General features: G+C 33.6%; 1 protein-coding gene and 1 pseudogene across 1 annotated transcript; one reads left to right on the plus strand and one right to left on the minus strand.

The window, feature by feature from the left end:
- The first annotated feature begins 555 nt into the window (after window positions 1–555).
- Window positions 556–9033, plus strand: LOC136228882 (uncharacterized). The gene is made up of 4 exons (XM_066017371.1): window positions 556–759; window positions 2469–2627; window positions 3577–3795; window positions 8614–9033. The coding sequence occupies exons 1-4, from the start codon at window positions 574–576 to the stop codon at window positions 8953–8955; spliced, it is 906 nt and encodes a 301-aa protein (XP_065873443.1). The 5' UTR covers window positions 556–573; the 3' UTR covers window positions 8956–9033.
- LOC136229041 (uncharacterized) lies at window positions 1325–1456 on the minus strand (annotated as a pseudogene).
- Window positions 9034–13327: the final 4294 nt, after the last annotated feature.

The raw sequence follows: 13327 nt of genomic DNA on the forward strand, positions 1-13327 counted from the left end.
AATATTTTTAACGTCTAATCATATGTTTATGAACTGTTACTAATTAATGATAAAATGACAAAAATGTGAAGTGTAGATGACAAGATTTATGACCAAGAAGACAATTTGATAAATTATTTATCAAATTGACGCAATTCGTCAACTTTAGAGGTAAAATTGGTCTCGACTGCCAATGTTACGGGTAAAATTGCATCATTTTAAACGATAGATGTAAAATTGCTCCTGACAGTAAACGTTAAAAATATTTTTACACTTTATTCCAATTTTATTACAAACTCCTCAAAATTTAACTTTTTTTTTTTTTTTTTTTTTTTTTTTTGAGGAACTCAAAATTTAACTTAAAAAAAAAAAAAAAATCTAACAAACGGTCCAGTTTTCAAGTTGAGTGACCGTCATATTAATAAATAAAAAGTTGAGTAACCATAGTGTAATTTACTGATTTAATGGCACGAATTGGATGAAAGAAAGAACTAACAAATACGATGCCGTTTCACTTATCGTTGTCCCCAATAAAAGGAAATATCTTTTGTTTTTTCAATTGTATGAGACTGAAGAAAGGAGGATAAAGGAAAAATGCTAGTAGCTTTCCGGCCAACAATGGCGACTCTGACCGCCAAATTTGGCGGTTTTTTCAACAAACCAACAGTTCTTGCTCCAGAGTTTTTAATTTCCTCCTCCATAGCCAGAACCAATTTCAGCTTCAAATCTCAATTCAATTGCTATTGCATCAAAAATCAGATTACTGATAAACCTACTCAGGTATACTCTTTTCTAATGCTTAAATTATCTTGATTTCTGTGTCCAATTTTAGGGTTTTGTTCTGTATCTGTATTTTGAAGATGAATCAGGTTAAATGTGCTAAGATTTTGGGGTTATAGAGTATGCAAATGCAACAGCTTCTGTGAGAATAGATTAATTGGGGGCATAGTTTGTTTTACCATTGTTTATAATGTAAAGGGATTATAAATTTCGTTATGATATTAGAGAATAATAGATTTAGATTCCATGTATAAAATCTTAGGCTTAAGTTAACTTAAGTTGTCCATTTTAATAACTTGGCCTTCGAACTTAAGCGACAATCAATTAGTGACTCCAATTCGTGGTAAGGCCTTACTTTTTTTTTCAATTGCAGAAAATGTTGATCCGTGAGGACCACTCGCCTTTAGATTGACTTCCCGTATGCAATGTCTTTTACTTTTATAAAAATTTGTAACATATGTCTTTTCATGATGGTATTTCAAAGTGTAATGTCACGGGGCCAATCATCGGGGCCCGTGTGGCGCTTACTTATCTCCCTTGAAGTAAGCCAGCCAAGGGAACTAGATCACTCTAGCTGGTGAGAGATAGATTGATGAGCAACTTTGTAATTGTTGTAAAGGACGTAGAATCCGGCAACAGAAGCCGTTGCCACTCCAGCGAAGAATGAGGCAAATCAAACCCTCAATACGTAACCCATCTTTCTCAATCTATCGCTCTCTATGTCTATTATCCTCCTTTCTTTGATTGATTTGGAAAGAGGGAAGAAGGAGGTCTGTAGGATTTGGGAATTGGGGGATTCTGAATTCGGGGTTTAGAGAAGCTATTACAAAATATGCTCTAAAAATAGGTAAACTTTTTTTTAAGAGAAAAGCCACATTGCATAGTGGAAGTCAACTGAGAAGCGAGTGGTCAAAATCTTCTTTGATTGGGAAAAAAAGGGGCACATTATGTCACTTTCAGAAAGAAAGTTAGAGTGAATAATGAGTGGTTATCTCTTAACTTTAGGATAAAGTGATTAAAATGGATAATTTTAGAGTGCTTTGTATGATTTAGGCCAAAATCTTACAATGTTGCTCACATTTTGTAGAAAGAGTAATTTCGGACTCCGTTAATGTTAGATCCAACAGAAGTCTATTTCTTGGTTAATTGTGTTCTCTTGTCAGCACCACTTAAGCTCCATTATTTTCCACATTGAATCAAATGTTAGTGCTAACATTACACAGTTTTATATATGGAGTCTAAATTTATTTCTCTGATAACCATAGTGTTAAAGTTTTATCTTAGGTAGCGTAGGCGTGAAATCAAATTAACGAAAATTAGATTTCTGTTAGATATGTCGTTGTTGAGTCCAAAATTGCTTCATCTACAAAACATAGTATGTTAAAATTGCACGGTTTTATTAAATGAAGTCTAAATTTGCTCTTCTCGATAAATGGCAAAATTTGTATCTTATTTTAACCAAAGGTCTAGCTTACTCAAAAAGACATCTTAAAGGAAAAAGATCATCTCGCATATATAAACAGTCGTATAGCTCTCGAATTAAGCAACTGAATACAGACAATATGAACAATGACCTAACCTACTCCAAACTTATTCTAAAAGGTACCTTAAAGAGGAGGATTGTTTCGCATATATAAAGAATTAAGTAACATAGAATATTTACAGTTTAACATAGTCAAATTTTGTTGATTTTGGATAAATGTTAACAGGGATTTTCAGCCCTTGCATCAGATATTCCATGGGAAAAGGGAGATATATGGAGCATTATGGCAATGTATATGTTCAATTTGCATATTCCTTTGGGTATTGGAGGCTTATCTATAGTTGCCTATCTGTTGCATCAGCCTGTCCTTGATCCTCAAACTGAAGTAAGTTCTTTTTTTTTAATATACTCTGTTAAGGTTTGTCAAAAATCTTATTTAGTCCGGTTTTCCTAACTAAAGTAGGAATTAAAAACTTTTCTTTAAGTGAATCCTACTAGCCTATGTTGCATCGAAACAGAATGGGTACCGAAAAAGGTTATTTATTTCTAAAATACATAGGAACATGAAACTTGGAGAAACTCCAAGGCCTACATACCGTTCTCCACAGAATTCTATATGAAATTCTGTTTAGATCTATGAAATCGAGTATGGAATTCTTTATGTATCTATGATATTGCGTATCTGTTTCCCTCCTTTTTTTCCTGCTAGGATTTTCAAATCCTGTATTTTACATATCTGTGCGGTTGAGTCATTGGATTTACTAAGTAATGTAAAAGAAATGCTTCAAATCATTGCTATTTGATTCAGACCTGTTCTAGAAAAAAGTCGAGGCATTTTGAATTATATGTTGATGTGGACAAAGTCAAGGAAAGCTTCTGAAATTATTGGACACTCGGAAATGTTTCCTACTGGTTTCCAGGAGTTCCCGTTTCCGAAACGCGAAAACGCTACTAAAGGGAAGTTTCGTGCAACATATCTACTAGGAAAATGATTATACTTTTACATCTACATAAGCAAGAGTTGTTTGGTTACTTATTTGCGATGATTTGCACTGGGAGTTCCGGAGCTTGTTTTCTTGGGATATGCATGCTTGAGCTTTCCAGTAGGTCTCATTGGATTTGAGAGTTAGAGACATATGTTGTCAGAGATTAATATAAGATATATGATTGAGCCTTAACTATTAGCTTGAGTTGTTGGTTAAATTGGTTCCATGACATATATAAATGAGAAAAGTTTGAACCACGTAAATCTATTGTGATTGTGATCGCAGAAGTGATCCTGGTTGACTTGTCTTGGTTATTGAGTTTGTACAATGTTGTTTTGTTTAATGCAGGTGTTGTCCCTACTCTTTATGCAAACATTAGAACTCACTGGGGCTGTGTTTCTGCTGAGATGGAATGCCAAGACAGAACTTGAGCTGCTGAGCTTCTTCAATTCTATTAAGTTGGGAAAGGAGAGGAACTGGATATTTGCATCAGCACTAGGTTTTGGGTTCTTATTTTTATTGATATTTCTCACATCTGCCATTGCTGATATATTGGTTGGGACCAAGGTTTGTTTATCTTATCTGTTTTCTTAAGTGCTATCAAGTTTCACTACATACTTTAAAGGTTTAATACATCTAAAAGGGTTTAAAGAACTATTTGGCCCCTGATCTGTCCAAAATTTTATCATTTGGCCCCTGACCTATTATTTGGTCACATTTGGCCCCTAATCTATCACAAATTGGTGAACTTTCACCCAATTTGGATTTAAACTTAACCGAATCCTTATCTCATTGATAAGTAATGATATTTTGACACTTGAACTTAATAGATTTTAGTTTAGGATTTGTTTTTTGTTTTTTTAATCTAATTAATTCAAGCCTTGGCGCAACGGTAAACGTTGTTGTTGTGTGACCAAGAGGTCACGGGTTCGAGTCTTAGGAGCGGCCTCTTGCCAAATAAATTGGAAAGGGAAGGCTTGCCCCCAGTACACCCTTGTGGTGGGACCCCTCCCCGGACCCTCGCTCAGCGGGAACGCGTAGTGCGACCGGGCCGCCCTTTTTTTTTTTTTTAATCTAATTAATTATTTGCACATAATGTGGAAAAAAACTTTAGCAAATATCACGTTTCAAATTTAAGTGTCAAAATATCGTTACTTATCAATGAGATAACGATTCCGTTAAATATTCATACAAATTGGGTGAAATTTCACCAAATGGGATAGGTCAAGTGCCAAATGTGACCAAATAATAGGTCAGGGGCCAAATGACACAATTTTGGATAGGTCAGGGGCCAAATAATGCTTTAAGCTCATCTAAAAGTCTATACTTGTTTAGATTTTGATTGCCGCATCCAAATTTCGGAGATGTTTTATTAGTTTCTGAACTTGCTTGAAATGTCTCATTAGGCTTCTTAGTCCACGTGGAAGAACAAGGTGAAATTTGGGAGTTAAATGCACGGTTGGTCACTAAATTTTCATGGTTGTCTCAAAATCATCACTTAACTCCAATTTGTCTCAATAAAATTATTCAATTTTGGATTTTGTCCCAGTAAAGTCACCCTGACCATTTCAAAAGTAAAAAGACACCGAAACGTGATCCGGCTGCCACATCAGCAGTATTCAACTTTCACGGCTGATCGAAATGACATATGGTTGCCACATAGATGATACGTGGCTGCAACCTACTTACTCGAAATGACAAGTGTCAACTAGGTGGCAATCACGTGTCGTTTCAGTCAGTGGTGAAGTTTGACTGCTGCTAACGTGGAAGTCTCGTCATATTTCGAGTGGTGTCACATATGTGCAAAAGAAGAAGGATTAAAATAGCTCTTTACCATCCTTAGCTGCCATTCAATCTATTTAGTGAAATGCTGTAATTCCTATTCTTATTTAAGGTAGGTTGTATTTCCTTTTCTTATTTAAGGTAGATTAGAATTAATAGGGTGATTTAAGGTAAGTTAGAATTATTAGGGCCATTAATTTAGGAGACTAGCTATATTTTCCTTTTCCCATTTTTCCTATTTAAGAGAATCGTACTGTACCAATTCATTATGCAATTGATTAATGAAATCTTTATTTCTTTTTTCTTAATTCTTCTCTCTATTCTCTTTTCTTTGTTTATCTCGATCTCTCTCTAACCTTCTCTATTCTTCTCTTCTCCTAAGATCTTTTCTGTCCTAATCTTACTGTCAGAAATCCTAATCCTGATATTGGTATCAGAGCTTTCCTTCTCTAAGGAAACAGGTCACTGTTGAAATTGTTAAGGAGGGTCTGTTTGGAAGGGTAAGCCCCTTCATTATTGAGTCTTACTCTCTACCATGTCCCATCATTCCTTTAGATATTGGGATTAAGAGATCCTATTACCCTAGAGCAATGCAAGTAGCCCTTAGACAAGACAAAGATGATAGGGAAGAATTGCAACCTAAACCGCCATTCAAATCCCCAATAACCACCCTAAACACCCGAAACAATCTGAAACCTAACCCGACTTTCAGATCTCCAATCACCTCAAACACACTGAAAATCCTTCCTGAAACTAATATGCCTTCAGTGATCAAACATAAAACTTTAGATGTCAGAACCCAAAACTTTCCTACTTCTATTAAGAAAACACATAGCTCATGCTGGAATTTTAAGAAGAGAAATTTTTCGGGTCATCTTCGTGTTCCGCTACAAATTCAATGGACTGTTTCCGTCACAGAGTCCTTTCAAGTTCACTGATCTCCATATTTTGACATTCTTAGAGACAAGAATGCTCTAAAGGGGGAAGTATTGTCACATATGTACAAAAGAAGAAGCATTAAAATGGCTCTTTACTATCCTTAGCTGTCATTCTATCTATTTAGTGAATTGATGTAATTCATATTCTTATTTAAGGTACGTTGTATTTCCTTTTCTTATTTAAAGTATGTTAGAATTATTAGAGTGATTTAAGGTCGATTGTATTTCCTATTCCTATTTAAAGTAGGTTAGAATTATTTGAGAGATGAATTTGTTAGGCCATCTTTACTTCCCTTTTCCCTTTTCCCTATTTAAGAGAATCAGCATGTACTAATTCATTATGCAATTGATTAATGAAATCTTTATTTATTTCTTCTGAATTCTCTCTCTATTCTCTCTTTTCTCTTTTTATCTTGATCTCTCTCTAACCTTCTCTCTTCTTTCTCTATTCTTCTCTTCTCCTAAGATCGTTTGCCCTAATCTTACTATCAGAAATCCCTAACCTTGACATGTTCAAAACAGCGAAGAATATTTCTTGGCTTTATGGGTTCCATTTCTTCTTATACATCTTGGAGGCCCTGACACCATTACTGCTTTTTCTCTCGAGGATAATGAGTTATGGATTCGCCATTTGCTTGCATTGGTAACTCAATGTATTACTATTGGTGCTCTTTTGTTTCGAACATTTTCGAGCAACAAGCTTCGTCTTCCAACATTGCTCTTGTTCATGCTGGATTATCAAATACATGGAACGAACTTGTTCTTGATAATCCAGCATGAACAAGAGCAATGTTGGAAGACGAAGCTTGTTGCTCGAAAATGTTCGAAACAAAAGAGCACCAATAGTAATACATTGAGTTACTAATGCAAGCAAATGGCGAATCCATAACTCATTATCCTCGAGAGAAAAAGCAGTAATGGTGTCAGGGCCTCCGAGATGTAGAAGACGAAATGGAACCCATAAAGCCAAGAAATATTCTTCGCTGTTTTGAACATGTCAAGATTAGGGATTTTTGACAGTAAGATTAGGGCAGAAAAGATCTTAGGAGAAGGTTAGAGAGAGATCGAGATAAAAAGAGAGAATCCAAAAGAAATAAATAAAGATTTCATTAATCAATTGCATAATGAATTAGTATATGCCTATTCTCTTAAATAGGAAAGTAAAGATGACCTAACAGATTCATCTCTCTAATAATTCTAACCTACCTTAAATAGGAATAGGAAATACAATCTACCTTAAATCACTCTAATAATTCTAACATATCTTAAATAAGAAAAGGAAATACAACCTAACTTAAATAAGAATATGAATTACAGCAATTTACTAAATAGATAGAATGACAGCTAAGGATGGTAAAGAGCCATTTTAATCCTTCTTCTTTTGCACATATGTGACAGGTGGTTTTTTGCTCTTGAGGTTGTTGGAGTTACTTTTTTGATATAAAATTCAAAGTTGAATTTATTGTGCAGATTAAAGTTGAGTGAGCATTTTTAGATAAACATAAAAGTTTAGTGACCTATGGTACATTTAACTCTGAAATTTATATAAGTTCATTGTAACCACTTCAGGGGTTCATATGTCACTTGAGGGGTTATTAGGGAAAAGCATATTAAGACCTAAAGCCAATTGCTCCCGAATTTTGGAAATGACCGATTAATTTCTTCAACTTATAGGGATTTATTGGCCACTGAACTTGCTTAAAGTGGTCTATTTATCCCTTTGACTTGTTTAAAGTGATGCACACTTCAATTTGTCCAAAATCTCCGACCCGCTCTGCCATATAAGGGGCCTGTTTGGTAAAAAGCTTTTTGAGATAAAATTAGAAGTTTGAGCCACTTTAGAGGTTTTGACTAGTCAACCCTCTAATAGTGGTGTTTGATGAAGAGATGTTTGAAAAAGATTATTGAGTCCAAAAAGCAAATTTTGAAAAAACTGGTCTTGGTAGCATTTTCAATTAGCTTATTGCTCTATCTCTTTTTAAGGATATTTTTACCCTTAATTAATATCCTTTGACCCCAAATAAATGATTTATCATGTTCTTATTTGTCGTTTTACACAAACAACAGTCAGCTAAGTTTTACCAAACAAGTTTACACAATCAGCTAGTCAAATCAACTAACTAAAAAAGTAATCAACTAACAGTTATTGTAATTAGCTAACAGCTATTTGTCAAATATGTCACTTTAACCAATTTAAACGGAGTAAACGATGTGAAAAGGTCACCGAGATTCATACTTACATCCCAACAAAGTTGCGAAGTTATGATTCATTGAACATGGTATTAGTGTTTTCAAGTCTGAATATCTTTACGGCCTAATATATTTCTAGACCCTTATACTTGTCCAGAAAGTCATCTTTACGGCCTAATATCTTAAAAATATATTATTTGTTGCCTGAATTTACTTAAAGTGATCTATATTGACCTCTAAAATCCACGTGGCAAAGCAATGAGGAATTTCGGACAAGTCAAAATGCGTATCATTTTAAGTAAGTTTAGGGGTCAAAATCACTGTAATCAAATTCTGGTAGCCAATAAAACACTTTAAAGAAAGTTCAGTTCAAGGGGGTAAATACATTTACCAAAGTGTAAGGTGCAGTTGACTTTTCTCGACAAGTACTGACAGTTAGATTGTCTTTAATGCTTTTTTATCCGAATATTTGCAGGATGTGAACAATCCAATTCTGAAAAAGATTCTTCTGAGCAGCAACACATCAAAAACTGCTTGTGTTCTTGTATACTGTCTTATTACACCATTACTAGAAGAAATTATTTACAGAGGATTTCTCTTGACATCTCTGGCATCGACGATGAACTTGCAGAAAGCAGTTTTTTACAGTTCAGCCATTTTCAGTGCAGCTCATTTCTCCGGTGAGAACTTCTTGCAATTATTTATAATTGGTTGTGTTCTTGGTTGCTGTTACAGTTGGACTGGAAACTTGAATTCTTCTATTGCTGTACATTCCTTGTATAATGCTGTGACATTGATTATAACTCTGACATCTTAATTTGTATAGCAAAGATTAGGAAAACTATCCATATACTGGGATAAGATACAAATTTGATCTTAACGTTTTTGAAGAAAATGGCTTGGGCTAAAACCCTGTCTGGCGCCTCGACTTTCTCCAAATCTCGGCCAGCCAACTCCTATCGAAGGGGTCTATTCTCTTTAAGTGTCCCATCAATGCATATGTCGGTTTTCCGTCCCAGAGGGTCTTCCAGTGATTAAACCTCGCCCTAGAATAGGCACGCATTATGGGCTGTTGACGGCCCCATAGTGTCCATAGAGTTCCCCTCTATGGAGACATCCGCCTTCATGACACGTATGCCCGACTCTTCTGGCCCTAGTGGACGAGGGTGGATCACTTAAGCGAGTTCCGACTACTGACCCAGGGGTGGCGGAGATCCAACGCGTGCGTATTTGCCTCTAACGTATGAAATGGTATAAATTTACCCCTAATGTTTCCAATCATGATCAATTTTAGGTTATCTAAAATTTGAAAAGACTGGTTTTAATGTTTATTTTAATGTTATTTAAGTATCATGTCAGACCTTCTAAACGTCAATTATGTCTAGTATATTTAGTGAATTACCAACACAATTACAAATTTTTTTGATAAACTTGTCAGGTGTCTAAAATGTTTATAATGTTACTAATATAGTTATAAAGAACAACCAAATATGTACGGAACTGTTTCAATTTATCGATAAACTTGTTAAGAAGGTCAATATGATCGTCAAATAACTGTTGAACTAACGAGTTGTTTAAATTTTCTATTAGATATGGGTAAGATTGATCTTACTTGGAAGCATTAAAGGTAAATTTGTACCATATTCTATATTATGGTCAAATTTGCACTTTTTCAAAAACTTTAGGACCAAATTTGTAACTTTAAAAATATCCCATTAGCTTTCTAAACTTGTTTAAACTAAGATTATCTCTTAAGATCAACTTGACTAAGTAAGTAGAAGATATGAATAAGTTAAGCCTGTATCACTTTGAACAGGTTAAGGAAGTCAATATACCTTTTTAAATATATTTTTAAATATGTTTAAATGGACAATAAATCATTTTAAGTAAGTCCAATAAATTGCATTGCACATATGGTTGTTCAATTGTCGAAAATAGAACATAATTTTCGTAACGCTTCGAATTTTAAAGAGAAACCCATTACCATTTACTTTATTTCTTCTATTGTACTTTTCCTTTTGACCCGAATTGAACAAACTTCTTAGCGAGATCGCACCTGGATGAGATCGCACCTGGATGAGATGACAGGTAGATGTTAAAGATTGCTATCAGATTTATGATTATGCTTTAATTATTAGCTTGAATTTTTAGTTCAATTGGTTCAATGATATAGTATGGGTTCGAGTTCTGGCAATCTCATTAATTTATCAAATTAAAAACAAATGGTGGGATGAGCGTGGGTTGTACACCCTGCAAGTTTAGTGGACATTTGTGTGTGGGAGTATGATATAAATTAATATACGATTTATAATTGAGTCTTAACTATTGGCTTGAACTTTTAGTTCGTGGAAAATAATTGAAAAAAAAAATTCTACCTTGCAATAAACTTCACACACAGTTGACGCGCTTTTAATTGTTTACTTGACATGTAATATTTAGTCGTTTTTGGGGAAATGTATATTTACTCAAAACTTCAAACAATATTAATTTACTCATAATTCCAAACAATATTAATTTTAGTGTTACATCTTTTAAAAATTAATGAAAGACTCAATGAAACGACTCCACTAAAAGAAATGCTAACAACGACCGCCGGAACCTCTGTGCATGGGTAGAAGGAGTCATTGCCTAGCTCCGCGGTAACACCGGTGAACCTGGCTCCTCTGCTGGAAAGTGGAATCCGAAGAGGAGGAGGCTAGCACCGCCATCCAACTGGTCAGCGTCATCCGCGGTTTCCAAACAACCCAAGAGGTACACTAAGAAAGTTATAAACAACCTATCAAAATTCAATATTTAAATCTACTAGATACTAGGGGGTGGGCAAAAAAAAACCGGACAAACTGGTAACCGAACCGAAAAAATGATTAACCGAACCAGTGGTTTTCTTAATGGTTAAAAAAATAGACAGATATCAGTTTCGGTTTCGGATTAGAGTGTCCAAAAACCGCGGTTAACGGTTAACCGAACCGTTTAATAAATATATACTTAAAAAAATTAATATATTATATAAATTATATTATATTATAATATATTGTTGTACTAACATAGACTATTAATATAAATATATAGATTAATATACTCACTACAAAATAATTGGGCTTTTACAACACTTATCTAGCAACACTTAGTAAAACTGTCTCATGGACTTAACTGATAAAAAAGCCCAAACTCTAAAAAAAACCCTTTTAATCTGGATGGAGTTTCAGAATACAAAACCAAACCAATACCTCATAATTAACTACTAGTACTAGAATAGTAATTAATTACCATGCCTAAATGTTGGATGAGATATTGTTATTTTAATGTTTGATTAATTATCAATGTTACAATTGTTATTATAATAATCAATTCGTTTCGTTTGGATTTTTGTAATTATGTGTGTTTTAATATTGTTTAAAAAATTTAGGGTTGGCTAAAAATTATGGTTAACCGTTGATTTTTGGCTAATCAGTGAGAATTGGTTAAAAACCGTTACCCGAAAAACCTAACCGAAATTAATGGTTAATCGGTCGTATAGTTAACTGACTAATATGGACCGGTTTCGGTTTGGATGATTAAAAAACCGTTGATAACGATTCGGTTAATTTTTTTATCCAATGGACCAGTTAACCGGACCGTGCCCACCCCTACTAAATACAAGTTAATAAAACAAAAATTGGTTAAAATGTTTAATATGTTATTAAAGTGGTACACTAATTTTGTTTCACATATAATAGGCATAACATCCATTTGGGTCTCTAAACTAAAACTTCAAAATCAATTAGGTCCTTAAACTATCAAAATCATCAATTAGATTCATGAATTAGTTAAAATCATCAATTAAGTCTCTATTCTAAACAAAAATCTTCAATTGAAACCTGATCGAAAATCATTCGGCTGAACAGTTTTAGACCTTCTTTCCCAAATCCATTTTGAACCAATACAGATATTATTACAGTCTATATCAAATAGTCACATTTTCTGATTTCACGATAGAATGAGCATTCAATTGATGATTTTTGCTTAGTTTATAGATTTAATCGATGATTTTGATAATTTAGAGACCTAATTGATTTTGAAGCTTTAGTCCCTGTATTTTAAAAAACACATGGTAAGATCCCTAACCTTTTTCTCAATGAACTGTTTAGTCCTTCCGTCTATTTGTTAGATTTTTTACCGTTTATGACTTCAGAAATGACTAAATTACCCTTTACTATTTACCTTCAAACTTTAGAAGGGGAAATCCAATTTAAAAGAAGAAGTTATTTGTATGGAGAACAAGAAAAAGAAAAGACCCAATGCTTACGGATTTGAACGATTAAGAAGAAAATCAAGAAGAAGAACACTTAAAGTTGATTTCAGATGCATTAGAGTTTAAAAGAAATGAAAAGAAGTACGCAAATCCAAATTGGCTAACAAAATCTTCATAAGAGTCTAATGGCAGGAACTAAACAGTTCACTGAGAAAAATGTTAGGGACTAAACAGTTCATCAAGAAAAATGTTAGGGATTTTATCATGTGTTTTTAAAAATACAGGGACTAAACAGTGTATTTTGTCAAAATATAGAGACTAATAAATTAATTACCCTATAATAATTAGAGAAACGTGGGTATAATTAACTATGTAACTATTATCAACTTCAATGGCCCCTCATTCCCTTTACATGGCCATTTGAAAGAGGATTTAATTTTGTATTTTGCACTGAATTTAAATTTCTGAAAATGCATTAAGGCTATATTTATCCTTTTATTATTATGTCCAAAGAATCCATTGTTTTAGACATGGAAGCATTCATGAAGCTTCCATGTGGATCCATGGCCTTTTTTCTAGGAGACAAAAAGAATGTTAGGGAGACAAATAATGTTCCATGTAATCATTCCCATTTCTCTGGAATTCATTTACCTGCCATTTTTATTCTCTTCAAATTTTTTTGGGCAAATAATTTATTTGTCATCTCTTCTTTATCCAACACACTGTTTACTGTTTAGTATTTTATTTTTAAAAAGTACATTATAGTTCCTGTTCTTTATCATTATTTTGGTCTTTCTGTTTAGTCCTTTTAGATTTTTAACTATTATATTTGACATAAATAGATAAACAGAAAATGAAAGAGTACGTTGTCATTTTATATTATATTATGACTATCTTCAAATTTAAGATATGTTCGATTAAAAATCTAAAAAAACAGATAAAATAACAAAAAAGTTAA

Source organism: Euphorbia lathyris, chromosome 5 (genome assembly GCF_963576675.1).
Source record: "Euphorbia lathyris chromosome 5, ddEupLath1.1, whole genome shotgun sequence".
In the NCBI taxonomy this organism is placed as follows: Eukaryota; Viridiplantae; Streptophyta; class Magnoliopsida; order Malpighiales; family Euphorbiaceae; genus Euphorbia; species Euphorbia lathyris.